Source organism: Lepeophtheirus salmonis, chromosome 8 (genome assembly GCF_016086655.4).
Source record: "Lepeophtheirus salmonis chromosome 8, UVic_Lsal_1.4, whole genome shotgun sequence".
Taxonomy (NCBI): domain Eukaryota; kingdom Metazoa; phylum Arthropoda; class Copepoda; order Siphonostomatoida; family Caligidae; genus Lepeophtheirus; species Lepeophtheirus salmonis.
The window spans coordinates 31,068,188-31,094,348 of NC_052138.2; the positions used below are offsets into that span (position 1 = coordinate 31,068,188).

Genomic DNA, 26,161 nt, shown 5'->3' on the forward strand with positions numbered 1-26,161 from the left:
GTGTACTTTTTGGCTTGTCCATTTTTTTTAAATCGGTAATTTGAAAAAATATTTTTATTTTCCTTACCTGCTGTCATTGTTATTTAAATTATGAGCTGTGAATCTCCCTTTATACTACATATATTCAGTAATATTGAAAACCTGATAAAAAGTTCGTGTGTGTACATAAAAGACGGAGAGTTCCCTTCAGGATTTATTGTAGAAAAATAATTCTTATAACTGGTCAACATTGGAGTATTTCTTCCCAATATATTTCCTCCTTCCCTTCCTCCATCATCGCAGCTGCTTACAGATAACCTAATGAAACGTCATGACAGCTTAGCGGCTCTCTTCTAAAACATTCTTCAAATTATCAGGGACACCATGTTGATTTTTGGTGTTTTTTTTTTAACCCGACCAAAATACTCACGATTTCATCACTAAATACTAGGACTAATTATATAAAGGAGAAATGAGAATATATTTACAGAGATATTATAATTTGAAAAATGTATTTCCCGGGATCCCGTTCAAAAGGACATTTCCCGAGAAATGAGCAACTCTAGTAGGTACCTCCTATACTAAGGTTCATTGGTTTTCTTAAAGTTAGTAGTATTGTATCCTACCTACAAATACTGCATATATTTTCTCATAAGTCATATTTTTCTTATTCTGTAGTTATTTATATTTGTTTGTATATCGTATCTTTATATTACATCATATTATATTGGTATGTTTAATATTTACTATACATATATACTTTATTAAATATTGAGAAAGATTTATATTTTTCTTGGAGGGAAAGGAAGAAGGAATAGAATGGGAGGAGTTTTGATTCTTAGAAATAGGCCTATATATTTTATTACAAATAATTAATTGTATATACATTTGGGTGATCACTACCTATTTTTGAAATAAAATATTATAAATGTGGGATGTATAGTGATGAAAATTGTGTGTATTTTGGGATGATAAACCCCAAAAGAAACCAAAAATTAACACAGTAACACAGACCATTCGAAGAATGTTTTAGCTGTCATGGCGTTGTATTAAATCAGCTACTATCAGTTTTGACAAGGGAGGAGGGATAGAATGAAATAAGCAAGGAGATTAGCAAGAAGTACTTTTATATCGATCCTCAATTCCACTCTAAGTCTAACAATGACTTACGATTATAACTCTGCAGCACATCTTCAAGGAAACTCCCGTATTTTAAGAACACAATACATATGTTGAATCAGGTATTGAACATAGATGAATATATTTAGAAAAGGAAATTTACTGCATAGGAATTAAATAATAATGACAACAACTGAAGAAAAGAAAATTCATTCTTTGGATCACCAATTTAAAAAGAAACGGGACAGCTAAAAATTTCACACGATTTACATCATAAACTGCGACAGGGAAATTTACCACGATCAAGAAGCAAAACCAAAACATTAATTACTCTTTATTACAAAAATATAATAAAAAATTGATTGAGAAAACTTTTAGCAATCAATCTTGGCAAGAATGATTCAATATGGCCGCTTCTAGCCTCTATTTCTGTGTGATGTCTTTCCAAACTTGTTTTCTAAGATACTCCACACATTGAAATCGAGGGGATTGTGATCAGGACTAGAAGAGGGCCAGAAATTCTTGTCCCAGAAGTAAGAAAAGTGATCATTGCACAAGTTTTATGTCTTCAAGGCCGTATGGTTAAAGGCACCGTCTTTTGTCCACACATAGTTGTTCTTAGGATAGTTAGCCTTCAGCCAAGGCAAGATTTTTAGTTGGACCGATTTTCTCAATGGGATTGATGAAGAAGTGATCAATTTTCTTCGCATCAGAGGTCACGACTCTCAAGCACCTTTTTTAGTCCGGATGTTTTGTCTTGAGGGTTCCCTGGACTTCTTCAGGTGATGCTACTATAAATCTATCGTTACACGGGTCAAAGCCTGGTCGACTGCAAAGATCTTCTTGTCTGAGAAGATCTTTGTAGTCGACGGATGACTCTTGAAGTAATTGAGGACTTTTTTGCATCTCTCAAGCCTTGAGAGGTGGGGGGGGGGAAGAAAGGGGGAAAAATGACGTCGATAGCCACAACTCCATGACTAAGTGTATCTTTCTTCTAATCATAATCAATATGATTCAAAATTCATATGACAATTTTAAAAATTAAATGAATACAAATAATGGGATTGATTTTTTATTTTTTGAAATAAATTATCGTAAAATGTACTTACTATTAGGGTAAATATTCTTAACTATCATAACACTGTCAACTAAAAATGTACTGTTTAATGTGCATGGATAAAAAAATTATATGTTAATAGGCTACAATAAAGTCTTTTGCAATATGCAAGGATTCTTATCATGCCAACAGATCTTTTTAGACTAAATGTATGAACATTCTAGAAGCATTATCGTTTATTTGACGGTAATATGATCATAAATTGCTAGTTGAGTATTTACTCATAATCATCAATTAAGGGTTCGTGATAACGTCATCAAAGTCAAAGTACGATTTCTTTTTCTTCTCGTTTCTGGAGTCAAATCCAGGCGTTTCTTTGGCGCCAACAGACAAGGATATGATAATTTTATCCTCATTACCCAATCCTTCTTCGTCATCTCTAAGACCTAGTTTTGATGCTGCCCATTGTGTTTTATTTACAATATGCTCTTGCATGAGACTGAGACCAGTGGATATGAGAGCCAGGCCTGTAAGTTAGTCCTGAGTCACAGAAATTAGGATATTTTCTTCAAACTTACCAATTAGACAATATAACGACGTAAATAGAATTCGAAATATTTTGAATAAATCACTGTCTTCAGATAAAAAGCTATGAAGGAGGAGTAAAGGGAGATGATCTATGGATAAAAGGCAGTATACCATGAGGATTCTACTCACCTTTTACCAGGAACAAAGTCCCCGAATCCAATGGTGGTTAATGTAATGAAGGAAAAATAGGAGGCATCCATTAGGGACCAACCTTCCCAAGAGGAATAAACAGCCGCTCCAGCCACAATATAGAGGGACATCAGCAACAAAGTTATGACAATAGGAACCAAAACCTGTGAATAAATGAAGTATGGAGTAAAATTATGTGGAAGATGATTGCAAAAAACCTGCAAAAAGGAATACTCTATACATTGAAAGTGCATTCTTTTTTTTACAAACTAAAAGTTATTTTTTAATAGTTTGCTTTCTTAAGATATGCATTGTAGAATTATTTTAGTTCAATACTCTCTTTCATTCCAGAGCATTCTACTCTCAAAAATATTTTTTAGTTGTTCGAAAAAGGAGAGCTTGGAATAAGAATGTGTTTTTCTTTGATAAAAAAGCTATTAACCAAGTTTTGAAACGAAGATCACGTGATCAATATTTGACCAAATAACTACGCAATAACTTTTTTGTTATGTTTGAATATCATCATATAATTAGAGTTGAGTAGTTTGTAATGAAAAAACTATCTCTAAAATTAAAATGGGAAAAACGGCTGTTGCTTCCGTTCTTTTATTTTTTTTAACATTATTTAATAGGTCTTCAAGAGTTAACATCTTCCTCTGACCTAAGCATTCTTGCCTATCTTTGGTGTAAATAGTTTTCAATACATTTAATATATTTCCGGGAATAATGTTATTTTAAATGTAAACGGTTCTACTCTTGCTACCAGTAAATTATTTTCATAAAAGAATCCAATTTTTTTTTTTTTTGAACGAAATTCCATTAATCCACAGCCGCTCACAAAAAAAAAATCATAAATTATATTATATATATTAATTATTTCAAAATCCATAGCCATTCACAAAATATTAAATTTTTAGGAAAAAAATTAAAGAATCTAATCATTTAAAAATTTAGAGGGGGGAGTCTAAATCCCCTACATCCCACTCCCTAACTGACCTCATTACTCGGCATATAATCCTCCATCCCATACACATCCTTCCTCAATGACACAAGTGGCTCCTCTTCTTCCTCTACTTTCCGCCTCACACGACACCAACGGCAGCAACAACGACTATAAATGAATTTAGTCACCTCTGCTAGTGATCCTCCAATGTTGCCTAAAAACAACATCATGATGGGGAGACCAAGAACCACATAGATCATGAGGGTCATTTGACTCATTTCAGTAGAGGGAGCAATGTGTCCATAGCCTACATTCATAAATAAAAGAACAGAATATTAATAAATAGAATGAAATGTAATAACACCCAAACAGTAGATGTAAGCAACATAAAACTATTCAAACATGTAAAATAATGGCTTTTCTTTTCCTTTCGAAAAAATTTAATGGCCTACCGTTTTTTTAGTAGAGTTCCCTTCTTTTTTTTTTTATGGAAAGAAGTTAAGATATTAATTTGACCATCACTTCTAAGATCTCTTATCTAACAACCCAAATAGATATTAGGAATCCATAAATATTGATTAATAACTTTAATTCAATATGAGCAACAAAATATTATTACATATTTATTTATTAATGTAATGGCTTATTTTCGAACAACAAAGGAAAGAAAGTGATTTTTCCCGTCAAAACATATGCAAGCAAAAATTATTTTTCTATAAAATTTATTCTTTGTAGAATTGTCGTCAATTTATATAAATAAACCATTCTTATTAACCCTTGGGATGTGTCGCAAATTGCCCTTAAAAGAAAGATACATTGACAGTAGATTCTTATTTATAGATAAAATTATTATTGAGTATCTTAACTCATCCCACAAATTTGAATAGTCAGTCTATAAATGACACAAATATTAGGAGGAAATAAAAAAAAAAAATTGGGATTTACTAATTTTCTTGATTTTTGTTTAAGGTTGTTTTTATATTGACGGACGAAGTTTATCCATATAAATAAGAAATAACATATTATTTAACTTAGTACATTTTTTAATTTATTAATGTAATGGACTATGCTTGAATAAAAAAGGGAACAAAAGAGATGTGAATGAGTATTTTTTTAGATTAGATTATCAAATAAATGTCTAAAGTGCTTATTGCCAAAAAAAAAACATGTATGGTTATCAAATCTATGTAAGCATATTATTACATATAATTTGGACTAATCCAATCAAGTAGGCATATATACAAAAACATTGTTCAGACCCCTTCTCCCTCGCCTCATTCTCGGGGATGTGTCAATTGTAGAGTTGGATTGGTCTAAAAAAAGTTAAAAAGACGGAAGTCTTATCAGTCTGGTCCTAATAAAGTTTGTCAGTCGTAGGACAGGGCCTAATTGATTTTTATGATAACTACAACAGCTGAAAAGATGTGTATACTAAAAAAATTGACCAGGAGAAAATTGTCAATGGAAAAATTTCCAGTAATTTACTAACAAAATCAGAATACCTCGGGTCAACACATGTTTTGTGCCAGGCCAGGCCAGGCCACCAAGTCAGTTTAAAATCACTACCTCCATTTTAAAAAGAAATGAGCCCCTTTCCATTAAATGAATGTCCATGGGTTGAGTAAAGTTCCTGAAAAGACACAAAGCAGATAAAAAACTAGGGCCAGGGTTCATTTTAAAGTATTTTGGGGGGATAAATGCTTTGCGAGGTGCCTGTGGTAGTTTTCTAACCTTCATGGTCTTTGACGTATCTTTAATCAATTTATAGGCCCGGGGTTCATTTTAAAGTATTTGGAGGGCGTCAAAATGATTTTTAAAGTTGCAATGGTGGTATTTAGCGTGCTTGGTGATCCACTATTACGCAAAACCAATTTTGGGCAAAATATATTCTGGTTTTGCATAATAATGACTGGAAATCTTCCGAATAGCTATTTTTACAGTGGCAATTTTCCCAAATAACAATTTTCTCATTTATAAATTACTCAATGGCAATTTTACACCCTTAATTATTTCCAGGGCAATTTTCCGTGCTCCATTTTTAAAGCACACTGGCAAAGATTTTTACAATTTTTATATATTTTTCACACGTTACCAATCAAAGTTAGAGTCGTCATGGTGAAGAGTAAGGAATTGGGATAAGTCCAGTCCCAATTCCATATATAAGTATTGTTGATATCAATGGCGTAGTCATGTTCATTGATTGCTTTAACAATTAGCCATGTAAACTGTTTGATCATTCTGGAGGCCTATTTTGTGCTCAAAAAAGAAATATATCTGAATGTATCCTTTTATTTTTTAGTCAATTTCCAGAGTACTTACACTTATTTCAAATGTTTTTTTGTAGTTATAAAGACATTGGCAAAAAGGGTCTGTTCCATTGATCATCATCTCTTCTACTGTAAAACGTAAACATTTTGAGTTTGCAAACTGCGTCCTTGGTCCCCTGTAAGGGGAGGCCATTATTCTATCATAGCAGTTGAAGTTTGAGTCTTTCAAATCATAGTTCAATCGGGTTAGATACTGGGAAATGAAATCTATATTTAAATCGACTTCTTGGCCTTTTTTCATCATATCCTGATATCGTTCCTCCTCCAAAGGGCCCTCAATCCATACAAATAAATATGCTCCTGGAGAGAGGAGTGAAATCCTTGGATTAAGGAAAGACTAGTTTGTAAATGAGAGTACCTAGTCCGATATATAGAGAGAGTAGAACGAAGAGGCCAATAAAAGAAAGAACAGCCTTTAAAATGGCATTTCCCCATGTTTTTTCCATCAGGGGTGGTTGATCCATTTCTACTGGATCAACAATAGAAGACTTTCTACGATTCTATATGACATATATTTTTTTCAAATTAGATGCTCTTCAATATATACAGGGTTGTCAAAAATTAGAATCCCATCAAACAAATTAAATTACACACAATTATGTGACTGCTCAAAGCTATGACCATGGAATTGTTGCCTTAGCTGCTGCCATCAGATAGACCTTGCTAAGTTTTGAAGCTGCATAGTGTTCCAACTTAACTATACTCATATAATTAGTAATGCAAATGGTGTGTATAATGTCCATGGTTAAAAAAGAAATTGAAAATCAACATGGTAACCGTGACAATTTGATGAAGGTTTTTGTTTTTGGAGGAGATGAGTTACATTCAGCTGTCACAAGGGAGGAAAGGAGAACGAAATAAACAAGGACATTGACAATTAATACTCCGATATCGATCCTTAATTCTACTCCAAGTCCGGCAAGGGCTTACAATTATAACTCTGAAACAAATCCTCAAGGTTACTCTCTGTCTTAAATGAGCACTCACGAATGTTCAGTCAGGTTTTGAATATAACTGAATCTCTATTTAGGAAAGGAAATTCAGAGCTCAAATTATAAAAATAATATAACAAATTAAATAATAAAGAAAGACTAACTAAAAGAAAATCCATTCTTCAGATTACAAATTCCAAAATTAGGGGGAGATAAAAATTACAAGGGCTTGATTTCTTATATATATGTATTCTTTGATTATAAAAATCTAGTCAATACTTTTCATTTTCCGTAAAAATAGGACAAATATTAGTATGTCATTGTTATAATTTCTCATTTCTCAACTGCATTTTTAGCAAGCGTGCTTGAGCCAAAGTTTAAAGTTTGTAATATTATAAGAATATAGTAAAGCAGGGACCCAATGCATTTTCCAGGCTCAGTTGAAGGACTATCTGATGGCAGCAGTCAAAAGGAAAAATTCAACGCGTCTTTGACAAGTATTTTGCTTACAGGTTTCTAGTATTAGATGACTACATTTTACATTGCAAAGTTAAGGGGAATAAGAGCAGTTCTCCAAAAGTGCTCAAAACGGTGTTTATACCCTTCTTGCGCCACATTTGCAGTGTAAACTAAGGTCCCACGCTGATTCCAGCAGGAAGGGCACTCCAGAAAATGCTCTGAAATCTTAGCACACAATACTCTTAAGTAGTAAAAAGTAGTTTACGTAAAAGGAACTCTAATTTTAGACGACTCTGTCCAATGTACGATATTTACCTGTCTTGAAAGAGACGGACTTGATGTGGACATGATACACAGTTCCAAAGGACTTTCTTCTGCGTATTGTTTGCAAGCTTCTACTTATTTGAGTTTTTATTCGTATTATTTTATTATGAATAAAGTTGTCATAGACACAGAACCTTCAATATTACGTTGATAGGACAACTAACGAATTACACAATAACTATGTATGATAAAAAAATATACCTTTTCGGGAGGAAATTTTCATTTGAAACGTTTCCATTTTTATTTGATATATTTAATAATTATATAACTTAGAAAATATACATGGATAGAAGCAAGTACCTATGGATATTAAGAAATAGCTCAAGCAACCATACTTTAAAATACATTAGACATACATCTGAAAAAAAGGTGGAAAATATATATTCAGTTCATTAATCATTATTTGGCAGAAAATAATTTTCCTTTCTGTAATTTTCTACCCATTTTAAATAAAGTAAATATACCTAGGTACACATTTCACGTATAATAATAAATCACAAAGTAATATTCATTTCTACTTAAAGTTTTTGCAAGAGAAAACAATTAATTTTAAACTATGACCCAGTTTTTGTTTTATTTTTTCCCAAAAAGTCAGGGAGGATGCTGAAATACTCTTACAGACCCTTAACCATACCTATATCCAGGGAAGGAACCTTCAAAGTCTAGGATCTCCTAACTTGAGATGGGGTTTTTATTTATTCTTTTAATTTTTTGAAGAAACTCCAAAATTTTGCGGATTTTTAAAAAGAAAATTTAAAAAAAAGTAAATTTTGCCAACTTTGATAGACGACTTATCTTTTGACAAAGAATTTTCCTTTCCTAAGCTGTTGTCCTTATTATTTAAGTCTTGATTAGTGAAATTTATTTTCTATTACATTCAATTATAATTCGTGTGTCCTCATAAAAGACATAGATTAACCCTGTGGATTGGTTGCGGAGTTATAATTTTAAGTCCTTGTTGGACTGAGAGTAGAATTGAGGATCGATATCCAAGTAATTCTTCCCAATGTTTTTGTGTATTTCTTCCCCTCCCCCACTGCCTTCCTTGTCATACCTGATCTAATGAAACATCATGACAGCTAAGATGTTCTCCTCCAAAACATTCTTTAAATTATCTGGGTGCCCATGTTCATTTTCGGTTTATTTTTTAATAAGCCCGAAATACACACGTTTTTCATCACTATGAAAAATTGTATTAGGTCAAAAAGTCGATAGACAAAACGTCGAAGGGATAAAACGTCGACCGATAGAATGTCAACCGACAGAACATCGACTGGAAAATATTACATTTCAAAATATGAAAAACTGTTTCTACGACATCTCACTACAGACATTTCCAGCCCGAGATATTTACCCCACCACCCCTACATAAACTAACAGTAAGGTAACCTCACAAATCCCTATTTATACCTAGAAATTTAGGGTTATTTCGGGTACCGCCGAGCCTCAAAATGAGATGAAACCCGTAAAAGTATCAAATTTCGGGGGTCTTTCGGGCGTAAATGGAGATGGGGTAAATTTAAATAGTGGTGGTGGGTGTCATCCCATTTTGGGGGCAGGCTGTACCCGAAAACAGCTCAAACATTTAGGGGGGTACATATTGGCTGTGAGGGGCTCTTAGTGGTTGCTTAAATAGTGGCAGTGGGTTTCGTCCAATTTTGGGACGCGGCGTTTACTGAAAACCTCCCCAAATAAGGGGACTTGGGAGTGCCCATTGCTGGTAGTTATATATAAAGGGTGCTTCTGGGTTATGTTTCAGGTGGGAAATGCCTAAATTGGATATATCGCAACAACATTTGGAGTAGCCCTTCATTTTATATTCTACGGTGGATCTTCTGTCAGTCGACGTTTTGTCTGGTCAATGTTTAGTCTATTCGACGTTTTTTGTCCATTCGACGTTTTGTCGGTCGACGCTCTATCGGTTGACGTTTCGACGGTCGACCTTTTGTCCACGCACCATGAAAACTATTTTGTTCCTTGCTCGCTATTACATTTGAACTTTCAAAATTGGGAGAAACCATTAATTAGAGCATAGTATCTTGCAGATCACTAAAATATCCTTTATTTAATGTATTCTCAAGAGTATTTTAACAATTTTCACATCTATTATCATTAAATTAATCAGTAGTGACTCGTAGAGTTGTAAATCAATGATTTATTAGATTAGGTACATGCATATATGAGAAGAAATAAATAAACACAAATGTTACTCCATATTTTATCTTGCAACAACATAGTCAGGAATTTTTTCCAACGTCGATTCTTCTCTGAATACCAAGGGATTACACTCTAACAAACTAGTATTGTTACTCTCTGTAATCTATAAGCATACATACTTCATAATTAGATTTCGTATCTCATGAAAAAAAGATATATTTAAAAAATATGGATCTCCAAAAATTTTTGTTCCATTGGGAATTTTTAAGGGATCCCATTTTGAAATATTAAAATTATCTACTCATCGTGAATGAACCGCTTTATTGTTTCGATCCTGGTATCTCATTTCCAAGGAAAGAATTCACTCTACTCACTTATAAGGTCTGGTAGTTTTCCTCAGAATTCGATTCATGTTAGAAGTATCTTCTTCGATTTCCTCAATCTTCCTTTTCAGAGGCGTGATGTTATGAAATTGGCATTGAAATCGGAAAAAGTATGATGATAATGTTGGCTATATGCTACTACACCCCCCAAAAAAATGGGATCACTAAAAAAAAAAAAAAAAAAATCCTTGGAGATGAATATTTTTTAAATAGATAAATATATTTAGCATATTTATTGTTAATATAAGGTATGATATTCCTCATCACTATGTATCATGAATAACTTATAACGGTCTACTGAAGAATGTCATTTTTCAGGCAAAAAATGGAAATATACTGAGTTCAGAATAAGATACAGAATCAATAAAAACCCTTTTTAAGCATACAAAACTCTTTTATATATGTTTTATTAATCCTACTTATAATTTAGGGATTGATTAGATGATAAAAATAACTCTGAACAATAATAGTACCGAATATATATATAATTCCCGTTATTTCAGAATTCAGATGACTGAGAAAAAAACAGATATCAGTTTTGTATTAACCCTCATGGATAAATTCAATTATTGTTTTCAATTGTTCCCCTGTGTAATTCATAACTGATAAGAAATAGAACTTTAAAAAAAAGAATAAACTAAAATAATTGCTGATTCATCCATGAAATAAAAAAACTAACTTAAGAATGTTTCTTTCACAATAATGAACAAACAAATACTGCTTCTCTTTATAATAATAATATGATTAGTTATTGAATAAAATGAAGGACAAAATGTTAAATACTGATTAAATAATCGTCTTATAATGAAGCCTTTTTTTGCATCTGGTCAAATATTCAAGAGTAAGGAACAAATCGGATTAGAAATACATTTATTCACAATATGCTTTTTATTCTCTTTATAAAACTTTCTTCCAAAAATGGAGTATGGAGTTTGTCTTATCATGCTATAAAAGCACGATTGAAGAGAAGTTGGTATTAGTGGAAGAAATCAGAACTTTTCTGATTACAGTTCTATATTCTGCCTTCTCTATTAACATTCCAAGGGCGTATCAGTCTTCGTGGAACTATACTGGGCACAAAATACATAACTACCCCTGATTTTCAGATAAAAACTTAAAATTCTTGTGCCGATTAATACACAATTATAACAAATTTAAAAGTTATTCCAGATCTACAGAATAATTATTGTCGTTTATTAAGCCTTTTATTTTAAATATAATAAAACTTCTGCTCATTGTTTTTTATGAATTTTTGAGCCATTCAGTGGCTTTGTTTTGTTTATTAAAGTATTGTCGATTTTTTAGAGGAAACGTTTTGCAGAGAATGAATTGATAAGTAAGATTATATAAGCAAGCTATTTCAATATTTGGTTTAGAGAATTCACTTTAAACTAGTATTTTTATTTATATGCATATATATTTTGTAACTTCTTTAAAATAATAATGTCAGTAATTTAAAAAAAGTTCAAAGAATGGTTTTAAAAACAATACCAAGAATTGAAATTTCGATTCTGGAAAAAGAAAAATAATTCCAATCGAAACTTGAAGCGAAGAAATATTGGTTACCTTTATTTAAGAACCAACACATTTTTTTTTAAATGGATTTTCTCCTACACTAATAATCCGATTTTAATAAAAAAAACAATGCCAAATGAAAATTGAATAGAAAAATTAATATGATTCCATATAGTTGCTAGTGGTGTCAATAATGGTATCAAGTTTAACTCGGAAGCAAGAGTAAGTTTTGATGACAGTTTCCTTTCGTTGATTCCGAAATTTCTCCCGGTTCCTGGACATCAAAAAAATCTACAAACCAATTCAATGTTTTGCAGCGTGGTATAGAGCAAAATCTTGCTCTCACTTCCAGATTGTTCCTGTTACAAAAAAGAATATGTTTAGGTTTCAGAAGTTTGCAATCTCAACGTTGTCTTGTCCTGCGTGGATCGCAACAAGAACACTCTAGCCATTTTTTTTTTGACAGACACCAAACACTTATGTCTAGCCAACAAAACAGCAAACAATGTATGTTGCAGGCGCTCAAAGTTCGTTGCTAAACAATGGCCGTACGTTGTATACGAAGGTATCTCTTCCATACAATTATTTATCTACCAAATGAAGGGAAAATCAATAAAATTTACTTAATTAAGCTATAATGGCACCATCTTCATTAAACATTTATAAGGAAGAGAAAAGAATCATAAAAAAGGACATTTCTTCCCTTAGTATCTTACAGATATGTTTTATTGTGATATCATTTAAAATCTAGCAGTGAAAACAGACCTACTGTAAATTTAAACAGACGGAAGTTCAACATTTTTACTCGAACCCCAATTTTTCCTGTTAATGGGATAAGGTTTGCATTAAGATGAGCAAATAATGTGCATTAACATACTTATAAATAAATATATATTATAAAAGATATAAAAAAATAAAAGCCATAAAATTTTCACAGATTTATTAAACGCTTTTCTAAATAAATTTTATATATTCCCAATATTTTATTAAATTAACTCAATAAATTTAATCTATCTCTTTAGTATAAGTATATTATAAGCATAATATACTGTATTGCTTCATATTGTATATATCTCTACAAGTCGCTAATGGATTGAATTTGAATGCGACCTGTCCTATGGTGTTACTGTCCCCAGTAACAGTAAAAAAATTTAAAGTTAGAAATTCTACAAATTAGAATAAATAACATTTTTTGATGAATATATCACAAGACTTTTAGTGATGTTGAATTATTGAATTTCAATTTATTATAGTAGATTCAGACATAAATAATGTATATTTTGTAAGTCAGAGATCAGTTTTATAGATTTAAGAAATCCAATCTCAAAAACTATTCTGGGACCTGTTCTGACTAAAAAATATGATTGATTTAAAATGCAATAATATCTATTTTAATAAAGCAAAAGCTAGTCTGGATGTTAGAATGTGTGCCATAAAGTCATTATTGAGTATATCTTACAAGTGCGTCACTATTGGATCTCATTAACAACAATGCAGCAACGAGCGTGAATTAATTGATGGTCAAAGAAGGGATTTGCGTAAATAAAAAACTAAGTTTAGGCTTTAGAGAAGGAAAAACGGTGTTTGTGCATCCCCTTTCTTCTTTTTTGTTCATTACTCAATTGGTCGTCGTCGTTGTGTTAGCATCTCCCTCTGAAGTAAGCATTATTTCCAGTCTTGGGTCTAAATTGTTTAAAAATACATAATAAAATTAATATTTATGGTTTTAAATGCAATTATAATATTTTCCCTGCACTAATGTTATTTTTAATGTAGAAAGTTCTCCACTTTATAGCAGTAATTCATTTTCTGCACCCAAAATCATATAAAAGGCAGGTGATATTAACAAAGGGTTCTAATTCATTTGTACTATATATCTCGCTCCCGCCTTTTTCTCGCACTCTTTTTTTCCTAACCAAATTTTCAATTCTGAATATAGGTATATTGGGTTGTAAATCCAAAGGATTTTTTAGCACGCAAGCTTAGTTGTTATAGGAACATGATCAGTGTTTTGTTATTGTCTAAAGTTGTTATCATAATTTTTTTGTTCTTGAAGAGAAAGCATCTAAGTATTGGGTAAAACGGAGAGTAATACTGAGTATTTGTTTGAGAGCTATCGTCTATATTGATCAAGTATATTTATATTATTAAAGCACAGTTTATCTGTTCGTCAAAGCCTAATAGCTCCGAGCATTCCTAAGAACTACTGTTAATAAAACAATAAAAACGAATAAACATTAAGAGAAAAATTAAAGCACTGGTTGCAACTGTTTCCTTTGTACTGAGCGTAAACAACCTCTTAAATTTATCCCCCAAAAAAAAAAATTGATATAAAAACTATTTCAAATGATGATAATGCAGCTATTGAATATCTAATAGATTTTCAATATATTAATTGTGTAATCTTGGACTTTTAATCAGAATATCACCCATTAATTAGGATTCTGTGACACATTATCAAGTTTGAATTCCCAAGGTTTTTCATCAATATATGATTTTAATAAATCAAAATGCTATGAAAACGTCAAACAATATTAAATATAGTAATGGGTTGAGTCATAATTAAAAAGGGAATCTTAAGATGAAGAAATTGCAATGTATACATAAATATATTTATATGTATAGTTGGACCTTTATTATGCGGTCTGGCAAGGTAAACTGAAAAAGTAACCGCTTAGCGCTCATAACCCCTTTCCTTGTTTCCTATTTTGTAACCATTCTCAATTTGAACACTGTATATAACACACTTAAAACAGTTGTCTGTCAAACCAGGTTTGACTATATATGAACATTGACCATCTATACCTATTTAAAAATGAATTGGAAAAAGGTTTTGTAGATCTCTAAAGGAAATATTTTTTTAGTTATTTATGTCCCTTGCTTAAATAGCTAGAAAGTTAAACGTTTTTATACCAATAGATTTATATCCTTGTACCATTTACAGATAAAATGAAATAAAATAAAAAATCGTTACTCTAAAATCAAATACATAGTATCTACTTAAGAGAAAAAGACAAGGAACAATTATTTTTTCCATCTAAAAATCCAATGTCTATTAATCTTCCTTGTATAATGTCATTTTGGTTTTTTATTTATTGTTCTAGCAAATTTATGTAGCTTCTACTCGTATATACAGAGTGGGGTTCAAAACTTGAGATAGCATTTAACTACGATTTTATCCTAATTATTTAGTATTGAGAAGTTTAATTATGCAAACAAATGAGAGCTGAAAGAAAAATAATTATTCAAGTGTCATGTCTTCAAGTGGGAAAATGTGGGAGAAACAAAAAAGGCAATGTGTGTGCAATCTCCTCCGTGCCGATGATGCTGCTCAGAATGGTATAGAAAAAATATTCAGGGATCTCCATCCGGACTACCTATAATATCAAAAATTCAATTATAAGCCCATACAAGCAAGAAGAACCAACACTTCTGGAGCAATTTGCTGACTTCTGGCCTTCCTTCAGTTTTGACCTTACTCTCCATATGAAGTTTGCAGTTTGGGGTGTCTGGTAGAAGAATGACTACTGCATCTCTCATAAAAATTTGGATTCCCTCTGAGCTGTCATAATAACAGTGTGATACGCTATGGACACGGCAAAGAGCTGTTAATCTGTTCACCGGCGTGTTGAGTATGTTATTGTTTGTGAAGGGGAGATATTGAATAAAAAATATTGCTACATACCGAGCCTACCGTTATTATTTAATTATTTCTATTATACAAATTTCGAGATGTTTAGAGTAATATTCTTAGAATTTTCCTTTATGCAATATTATACAACACATAATTATCTGCCGATTGCTAAGAAAAGCATTGTCCTAGTCGGCACCATGAGCACACAGTACGAGAAGAAGATTCAAACATATTAAATGCATATATCTTTCAAATTTAATTTTGAAGGCCAAACTGCTTTAAAAAGGCCAATAGGACAACCCTGTTTTGGGGCATCTATACGATTTAATCTTTTTTTTTTTTTTTTTTTTTTGGCGGGGTGGCTAAGTTTTTTAGAGTTTTTTTTCTGTTTTCTCTTTAAATTATTTTTTCCCAGACCAATAGGAATACAGCCACTCCCCCTGCAGACGCCTCTGAGTTTAAAGTCTCAGAAAATACGAGATGTCGTCAAATATTTTTCAACGTTTCTACAGATTTTGCGTGTTCAATTCATTTTGATGATATTGTGACAATTTCGCTCCAAAATACTACTTGAAGTGAGAATGAGTTGTGAACCACACTTAAAATTTAAGCAGGCTGCAATTCACACGGATTGGACATGCCTGCTCTAGAGTGTTCCATAATAAAGATAACATACTAATCTCCATTATATAATAATATATTAATAATCTCAACCTTTCTCACAAAAAGAGAAAGCCAAATCTCCCTAAATGCAAGATTATTTCTTGCATATATCTTCATTAATTAATAGTAGGGAATTGTTTTCAACTCTTCAACAGTTCATTCAAGTTTCATCAATTAACGTTCAATGCACTAAAAAAGGCCCATAGAAGTAGAAATTACAAAATTAACAACAACAAAAAATATTGGTTTTTTCTTTATAAAAAGGGATGAACTGTATTTGGGGAAAATATTAAAGAAATGAGTATAAATACTATTGGTGATATCATTAAAATTAATGTTTGGATGAACCAAGCCATTAAGCAAAGGCTAATAAGATAAAGAAAGTGGTGTTTTATATTTTTGTGTGATGTCCTTATATTCAACTAGTCAATTTATGCGGACATAATCTCATTACCAACAATAAAGTTGGTTGATCTTGCAATCCCTATAGGACATGAAAAAGAAACTAACAAGACATTCATAGCCACAAGATGACTTTCAGATTCTGAGTTTAGTTGAAACAAGGCAAGAAAAAAACGTTCCTACCCTATTGTAAATTCATTTTTAAATAGGCACATTACCATGAGTGTCCTGCCTAGAGAAAAGAATGTTCTTTTCGAGACATTTTTGGATGACTTTTTTTCAAAAAATACATTGGGCATTTTTGTTTCTTTTATTGAATGTTCATTTTTTTTAAATAGGATTATATCAAGTTTTCTGGCGGCGGGGGAGGGGGGATAACTCTCTGGCGGAACAGCCTTAACCACCAAGAAAAAGTTTTAACTACTTTCATAATGTGATATTTAACTAAGACGTATTTATGTTTGTAGGCTTACGTCTGTCTGTTGCCAATAGTCTACAAATAGCTGGATGGATTAAGTTTATTTTTAGCATGTGAGTGCCTTGGGACAGTGTCTTAGGAGTCCATAAAATAGAGTGTGCTTGTTTTAACTATGACACTTTTATAAAAAAAATATTTTATAGAAAAATATGAAGCTTTCCTGAAATTTGAAATTCCTAGCTTAAAGATGTGAGTTTTTAGGCCTTAGTTAGTATTTTTTGCTCAAAAACTCATGGCAAAAAAGAGTAAGCTACATGTTTGTATCACAAAATAAAAGTTGTTGGGTCAACTGTCACATACAGCATATGTACAGAGTGGAGAACAAAAACTTGACTAAATTACGAAAAACGTATTTTTATGGAATCACGAAAGAACAACTCAAAACCAATTTGTGATATGTTTAAATACTATATTTATCTACATTTTTAGTTCAATATGTCCTCCTTCACAAGCAACAACAGCCTCAAAACACCAGCAAACAGATTGGCAGCTCTTGTGTCCATGGCATACCACGCTGTCATGATAAGAGCTCGGAGTGAATCCAAATTTTGGATGGTAAGTACAGCAGAAGTCTTAAACAGCACAGTCAAGGGGGTTGAAATCAGGACTGGGAGAGGGCCACATGGAGGTAGACCAGATGTCAGCCATATCGTTGCTGCAGAAGTTTTGGTTCTTCTTGGATCTGTGTGGCTGTAATTGGCCATTGTATAAATACTCATCTTTGAGCCTTGAAAAATATAACTTATGTTCAGCGTATTTATACATATATTAAACATCCAATCAAAATTATTATTATTTTAAATTATTATCGTCATTTATTGTAATCAAACATCAATGGTATCAATTAAATTAATTAATAAAGACAATGATACAAAAAATAAAATAATTATTACAAACAACAAAATTCATTAAAGTTAGTTGAAGTACATAAAAACTACATACAATGAATCATTTTATAAAATAAAAACAACACGTCTGCTCAATTCCTGGGAAAAGTTTCCAGTTTATACACCCCGAAACTAGCACATGTAAAGCTATATTTCATAAAATATAACTTGTAATAAATAATAAAAATAGTATACGATGTACAATTAAAGCCGATACATTTAGAAGATTCGAGGCTGTGTTGATTCTTTAAAATTGTTCAGGCAGATTAAAATTAATATTATGTGTATGATATGTCGTGGGTGTTATTCAATGAAAAAAAATAACTTTCATAACATAAACATTATAATTTCCTTGACACCTTGACGTCAAACCTCCTCAAAAAAGTTATATTCCGTTGAATAAAAGTTATTAAACTATTTTACAATTAAATTTAATAAAGAATTAATAAATATATAAACTTTATAAAGAATTAACAAACATCAACTTTATAAAGAATTAAATTAAACGAAGCCGTTTTGTATTGCTATTACATCTATTAAATATACAACAATGGGTGCAGACTATGTACAAGTAATATCCTAATTAATTATAGCATTATATTTAATGATAAAATAATAATTAAAAAGCATTGAGCTGATGCATTTATTTTGTACATTTAATATGAATTGATCTTTCGATGGTAACTGCATAACATACATTTATAAATATTTATGTAATTTTATTTTTGAGGAAAAAAAGTACAAAGGCTTTAAAACATCATTAAAACAACAATTTTATGCATAATTTATTTTTCTCCTATTTTTTTATGTGCATTTCTACATCCACTATTTCATTTTTTTATTGCTCCAAGAAATGAAAAGCTCACAAATTGTTTCAAATTACCCCATGCATTATATTTAGTTTTAAACTTAAAGAATTATCATAGCTTGAGTTTTGATAGATTCTTTTTAATAAATCGCGTTCCAATAATCATTTACAATTATTTTTAATGATAAATATTTACTGTATCTTCAAATTGACATTTTCGTATGTATTTTTCCAATTTCTTTTCATGAATGTTCAGGGAACTGGATAATTGTTTTTGAATCATTCTTATTTCAATTTCCGCACTTGGGTATGTCTTTTCTTTTCCTGCAAGTATTTGAATAGCTCTTTGTATTTGAGTGACGAGTATATTGGACTATCGAAATTCATTTTGGAAATCTTTTTCTGCTTTCCATCTCATCCAAATTTTCTCTTTAGCTAGGGTTCATTGTACTAACACCCTTGACTCTACCACTACGGTAGGATCTCTTTGCAGATCTTCCTTCTCCAAGTAGATTTTCCACAAAGGATGAATTGACTCAACTTCTTTAGAAACGGCTTGAGTATCTTCCTTAATCTGATTGGATGAAGATCTATCTAAGGATGTCCAATTATCAGGCAATTCCTTATCCACCGAAGTAGAATGAACTATTTAGCTGCCTTACATATTTCTAAATCTTAGGAACAAATATAATTTCAATTTGAATTATGTTAATAGATATAAATATATATATCTTTATTTTCTTTCAATTTCAATCTATTTCCTTAATATTTTCGTTAAGGGAATTACATCAAGTAATGTCCACGAATTAACTCTGATATGAAATCTAACGTATTTCTATCAAATTAATACGCTTCAAGGTACTTAAGATATACATAGGACTAAGATCCTATACTAAATGAGCTATTATATTAGTTTCTCTCCGCATTTGAAGAGTCCAAAGTATTATCAACACAATCAACTTTTTGTTGTGAGCTCTTTTCTCTCAGTCACTATACGTTTCTCTCGGCGTTTCTAGTGGAAAGATTATGGTTTTAAAAATGGATATTTTGTTTTGTCTTCTTTTAAATATATATATATATTTATTTAGGGTTTGTGGACCTTAAAGGAGAAGCATTCACAGCCAAGATATTTCTTAAGAATATGAGCTGAATCACCCGAGTTTAATAACTATGACATTTTCTCCCCCAAACTGTATTTAGTTCAAAAAGGAACGCAAATATAGAAGTAAATGATCCGAAAGTATTAGGAATTAACACAATCAAAGATCATTTCAAATATGTGTGATATTACAAGACTAAGATCTTTAGACATAAATCCTCTACGGGGATAAACACATCTGGGTATTCAGACCGAAGATATAACAAAATCAGAGAATATCAATTTGATCCGTGAATATTTAGAGAAACCACGATCCAACATAGGTTCAAAGTTGACCAAAGGACCATGTGAGAACCTTCGTAGGACCTTATGAAATACCCCGGAGGACCTTGAAAAGAACTACGTAGATTCCAAGAAGAACCACGATGATTCCAAGATAAACAATAAAAGGATTGAGGTCTCTCCCAATACTCTTGGATAATAAAGCAATTGTGGACTGTATAACTTACTAATAAATTAATACGGGTTAAACAAAAGATAGTGTGACTATTATATGTAATGGTTGTATTTCGAATGAATATATGTATAAGGGGAAACGTTTATTTCCCTTTAAAAAGCATGTTTGTAAAAAACCCTTCTTGCGTGAAGCAGGGAAACATAAGAGGAAAAAAATTTACCTGTAAAAAGAACAATAAAAAAAACCGCTTCTTTCTTGGCGGGAAAACTATGTGCATGCCTCACTCACATTCATGATCATATGCTTGTTTGGATATGTGAGGAAGACAGATTCCAACAGATGATAATGTTAAAGCAGCTGTGAGGAGTGCCGTATGTCACGAAGATTTTTCGGTCCACTTTACAAGGGGGAACGGTTTATTTTCCGTGGTGAACGTGGGATGTTTAAACAGGACAAATGCTACATCACAGATTAGATCTTGCAAAAATATCGTCGAAAGGACTGTCCGACTATAATTTCCTTCAGGCAAACATTGGGAAAAATAAAATCAAAATGGCAATCACTTCCGAAAGGAAAGAGTATAAAATGCACGGGGCGAGAATGAGAGCAAAAGTTTTGAAATATAAAATTAAGTAAAAACAATTTGAACTTCTTTAAGTATTTAGAAAAGAATAACGGATGAAGTTAATGAACGAGATTATAATGGGCCATATAACGGTTACATCGACAGAAAAGATAGCAGATTATGTCATTGACGATTTAATGCTTAACTCCATGTAAAATAAATAATTGAAGAAACTATCATAGGTTGAAAATCTGCTCTTACTTTATCAGCTCCGATACAACTCCTATTGATTGGAACGCAAAGGTTTCAATCGATCTGTCCATGTCTTCATGGAGTTCCTTGTCTACCATCACCCTGTCCATGTTCTTGAAGTCCAAATCGGAGGAATCTTCCTGGTCGATATTGGTTCTCATGTGGTTCTTGTAACTCCTGAGACATGAGGATCAAAAATCCAAGAAGTTTCCTGCTGATTGTTTTCGAGGACAGGATTCCGATCACACTTTCCTCCTGTTTCTGGGAATTGTCGCAAATCAATTGAATCTTTGCTTTCAAGCTACTGATTTTGGAAAACTCAAATAAGCGACTTCAAGACTTCCCCAGCATGTTGAGTTTGCACCTGATTGAAAACCAAGCGTATTGTGATTTTTATTTGATTAAGAAATTGATTGAGTCATTAATCACACTTAGGGTTTTTGTAGTTTGAATGAACTTTCAAAGTTCATCTGGAACTGTTTTTCTTGCTTTGAACTCAAATTTCCCATGGTTGGAAATGGAAAAATTTGAAACAGGCGAAACACTTGGCTGACCTTTCAACCTTATCAATTTCTAGCCAGGGAATACGAAAAATCATTTGTTTTCTATTAGAGGACTGTATGCCTAAAGATGATTTTACAGATCTGTTGAGCAGTGAGTTGCTATGAACTTGACAATGTATTTTTATCTTTTCTCATTACATGAGGGCTTCATGATTATGACCATCTCTAGAGACACAGCGTTACGGCATTCTGGTGGAGACTCCAGCGGGAGGTAGACTGGTTCTTCAGGGTCATCATCTGTGCAAGCTCCTCATCTTCACTTGTTATCTTTACCGACTGGTAAATTGATGGACTCTTTGGTGACCTTAAATGAAGTTGTATAAAATTTGCATTGTCCCCATTGTATTCTAAATACGGTTATATCTGAGAAAAGATCCTTGACTACAAGGTTGAGGACATGGGTGTAGCAGTGGATGTAGATACACGGGGTGGGCATCTTCTTCCAACTGGTGGCGAGATACTGTTTGATGCCGGATATGTTCGTCGGCGGTCAGGGAAACAGTGCAGGTAGGATTGAGGCAGAGGTCCTTGACAGCATCGTTAAGCTTTTCAAACAAATATTTGCCGTTAGTCTTTGTAAGTTTTACAAACTTGAGGAAGCTCTTTTTCGTGATCCCTTCACTCGTCAGGTATCCAAGTGACAGACTAAACTGCTCCGTATTTAACATATCTGATGTTTTATCAACAATCACAATGAACCAGTAGTCATCATCGCCGGCACAAGTCTTGGCATCTTCAATTATATTATCCGTCACTTTGGATGCTTTAATCTCTATCAGCTCATTTTGCTTGTCATGCGAAGTCCACTTGGCAAAACCTGCACCAGCTGAACTAAATTTTTGACCTCAGCCTCCAGTTTATCTTTGAGAATCTGATTGTCGTGTGAACACAGGGACAAAAGCTCCAAGAAATTTCCTCGATTGTTTTTATTAGATTCCGTCAACTTTTCTCCTGTTTCGGAATCGCCGCTAAAAGCCAATCCTTGCTTTGCAAGGAACCCAACAGTTTGGAAAAGGTGCCTCAAATAAGCTCTCCACTGTTCGACTTCCTCCGTATGTTGAGACTGAACCTGGTTGAGAACCAAGGTATTCCTTCTCTTTGATGTGAGGAAATTGATTTACTTTTTCATCGACACTTAGGGTTTTTTTGTAGTTTGAATGAACTTTCAACGAGGAACTGTTTTTCTTTGCTTTTTACTCAAATATCCAATGGTTGGAAAAGGAAAAATTTGAAACAGGCGAAACACTTGGCTGACTTTTCAACCTCATCAATTTCTGGCCACGGGAACTTACGAAATATTGAAAGTCTCTGGAGTATTTGTTTTCTATTTGAGGACTGTATGCCTGTAACTTGGTCTGTAGAGAATGATCTCTCTCAACTTTAGGCACAGTTTCCCGCTCAGTCTCCACTCTGGTTCTGGTCTGAATGTCCTTCCGCTGTGGATCCCTCCCAGTAACTATTTGGGCACCTAGCTGGCTCATGAAGACGTCGGGGTACTCTCGCCGCCGTACACAAACTCCGTCTCCTTAGTCTTGCTCTTCTCGCCTCCCTGCTCATTGTTGGTAGTCTCAGAGTACTCTGCAGAGGGAATATTGTTGTTGTTGACTACAGAGAGCTGCTCGGGAGAGAAGATTGGTCCAATATCGAGATTAGGAAGTCTTATTCCATGATAAATCCGTCCGCTGGGGTAATTTGATGAGTCGCCATTATTTTCTATGTCTGCAGTAACTTTCTCTTCAGCAGAAACGGACTTTTCAGATCTTGGTTCAGGCAGTAAGGCCTCAACTGGAGCAGGGTCATCTGGGCAGGAGGAGGCAGTGACTGAGGATGAGGATGTAGCAGATGAAGTTTTCTTAACAGCAAAGTTCAATGTTTTCTGCTTCTTATGATCAATTTTCACTTGATACTTGCAGCTGGGGCCATTCTTCTGGAGCTTTACTTCGTGATCATTAGAGGTATCTTTATGAATTCATCTTCAAACCACCAACTCTCTGTTAAAAAGCGTTATCCGCTTTCCGTGATACATTTCTAATAATAAAAAACTTTTTAAACTCCTATTTGCTGTAACAGCTCACTCTAAAAAAACATAAAACTATTATTATGTCCCTTGTAAGCAAGTATGGATTTTAAGTACTTCTCATTGAGTGGATATTTGTGTTAAATATTGTGTTTAACGTTACTGGCTGCAATCAATATTAAAAGTATTTATATAAATCTTAGGTGCAATTTATTTTTTCAATGTCGCCTACATGTCGGGGTTTAGTTACAAAAACTATTAATTTTATGAAAAATAAACGAATCATATATTTAAAGGTTCAATCATTTATACTTATAAAATGACAGGAAATATTTCAAAGAGATACTACGGTTAATTATAGGATTTGACGTCAAATTTCTGGGACGAATGGAGATATCCGAGAGTGTTTTAACTGTAGTTTAAAATCTCTGTTTTATCTATTTGACTTAATTTGCCCCCAATATTGTCTTAGACATATAATGTATTAATTTCCTAATCCTATAAATGTGGCAGTGAATTTTAACTACTTCAAGTACAATTTGCCGGGCCTCCAAAGGATTAAGCAAAATCATTTGTTCATTGAAATGAACTATAATTTGTTGGAAAATGTATTTCATGTTCAATTTTGAGAAAAAATATTCTAGCTTCCTTTTGGGTTGACATGCTTCAAATATGTATTTTATCATTACTGCTAAGTACTATTCAGAGTTGTTCATAAGTCATATATAATAGAAATTAATAACTAATTATGACATAATTCATCTATATTTACGTATGGGATTTCTGGACGGTTGGGTAAGGTTTTTGGTTTTTTTGGTCCACTGAAACGGACAAAGCGCAAACCTAACGTACGGTTATGGCTGTGAGTTTTGTCTTAGTATGGGTGATTTTTACTTTACATGACTCTTCATTTAGACAAGGGATGTACTGATAAGAAATTTGGCCGATCACCGATTAATTAACTGTTGTTCATTGGCCAATTATATATTAATTTTAATAAGTACTAAATACAGTTAAAAACAGGCAAGTAAATGGCAATAATACCTACAACAAAGTCAAATCTGACTGATGGCATTATCACAGTTTTGCACAATCTCTCGCATAGTCACTTTCTAGCTTTTGGGAGAGGATGATGTTAATTTGCGCTTTTTCCTTAAAGAGTCCATTTTTACGTGTGTTAATGCTGTCTTCCATTGACTTATAAATTAATTAATGTTTATATCTTGGAATGCCTCATTCAGGTATTTGATTATTAATCACTATATTGGTAAATTCTAAGCATTTTTCAGCGTGCAAGTTCTTTTGTAATTGGCAATATGAACAGTATATTTTATTTTAAAAATTTAATAAGAACATATTCCAATTACCAATGAATAGGCAAATTTGCCGGTGAGGTCTATACCATATTATTTTCCGATGAATCGGTGCATCCTTAATTTAGAAAGAGTATTTAATGAAATTAAACTAATTGCGATTTAATTCCTGAGCTTTATATAGGCGTAATTTATAATAGTCAGTTAATGGCTTCAATTTCTAATATACAAAAAATGATTTTTTCAATTCATTTTCATAATTTGAAATTTGCAAGATTCTTTGAACTCAAATAAAACGTAAAATAATGATAGAGAGCTAAAAATGTACCTTTCAGATATGATGTTCTGCAAGAATTATAAATAGGTGCAATTTGTTCGAATCGAGTTATTGGAACCGGACTTGTTCTGGAAAGAGCAACATTTGTGTAATTGGCAATTATTCATTATTTAATCAGTTTATCATCCTTAGTTTGAAAATTTGATATTTTAGTAATTAAATGACGTATTTTTTTGTAGATCCTCATTGTCTCTCTAAAACTTCTATATACAAAGTTATTTAAGGAGAAACAAAAAATTGAAAGAATCACGGGGTATTAAAATACCAAAGATCGGTTTATGGAGAATGGAAGACATGGCCTATCTGATATGATTTTCAAAACTGTGTAAAACAAAGCTTAAAATGGGTACTATCATTATTAAAAAAACTTTTTTGGTAGATAAAACTTAGGAAAAAGAAGCTATGTTGCCGATAATGTAATATACCGCCTTGTTTTACTTTGCTTTAAGGGGTAAATGACTCCTTATTTCAAGACAATGTGTACATAACGATTTAATAAAAGTTTCATTTTCTTAGAGTGAACAAACTTTTTCGTTTACTTTGTAATTTATATTTTATTCCAAAGTTCCAATATTATATAGATACATTTTATCTTTAAGTCATATCCATGCACCAAACAAAAATGACAAAGACAATAAACAAAATTAATTTCGTTCATATGCAATATTCCGTGATAAGTATTAACAATATCTTAAAATAATATTTGTCATGAAGACCTTCAAATATGCTTACCATATATTTATGGTTGTAAATGGACATAGATATTTGAGTAGA

At 32.3% G+C, this 26,161-nt stretch overlaps 1 protein-coding gene and 1 long non-coding RNA gene across 2 annotated transcripts in view; one reads left to right on the forward strand and one right to left on the reverse strand.

Annotated features, from left to right (window-relative positions):
- The window catches only part of LOC121123455 (uncharacterized), a 148,422-nt gene that overhangs the window by 117,937 nt on the left and 4,324 nt on the right, over positions 1–26,161 (forward strand). The gene's annotated exons all lie outside the window — the stretch shown is intronic.
- Positions 2,158–7,932, reverse strand: LOC121123598 (uncharacterized). Its single transcript, XM_071890525.1, has 8 exons — positions 7,849–7,932; positions 6,501–6,642; positions 6,135–6,442; positions 5,908–6,061; positions 3,869–4,122; positions 2,873–3,036; positions 2,734–2,804; positions 2,158–2,682 (listed from the first exon to the last, which is right to left on the reverse strand). Exons 1-8 carry the CDS (start codon positions 7,879–7,881, stop codon positions 2,450–2,452), a joined length of 1,359 nt encoding a protein of 452 aa, XP_071746626.1. The 5' UTR covers positions 7,882–7,932; the 3' UTR covers positions 2,158–2,449.

Bases quoted from the DNA above. Each gene is read 5' to 3' on its own strand.
- LOC121123598 (XM_071890525.1), bottom strand. From the start codon at position 7,881: ATGTCCACATCAAGTCCGTCTCTTTCAAGACAG. The intron at 6,643-7,848 runs GTAAATATCGTA...TATGTCATATAG, and splicing joins GTCCGTCTCTTTCAAGACAG to AATCGTAGAAAGTCTTCTAT. The intron at 2,805-2,872 runs GTGAGTAGAATC...CCTCCTTCATAG, and splicing joins GACTTTGTTCCTGGTAAAAG to CTTTTTATCTGAAGACAGTG.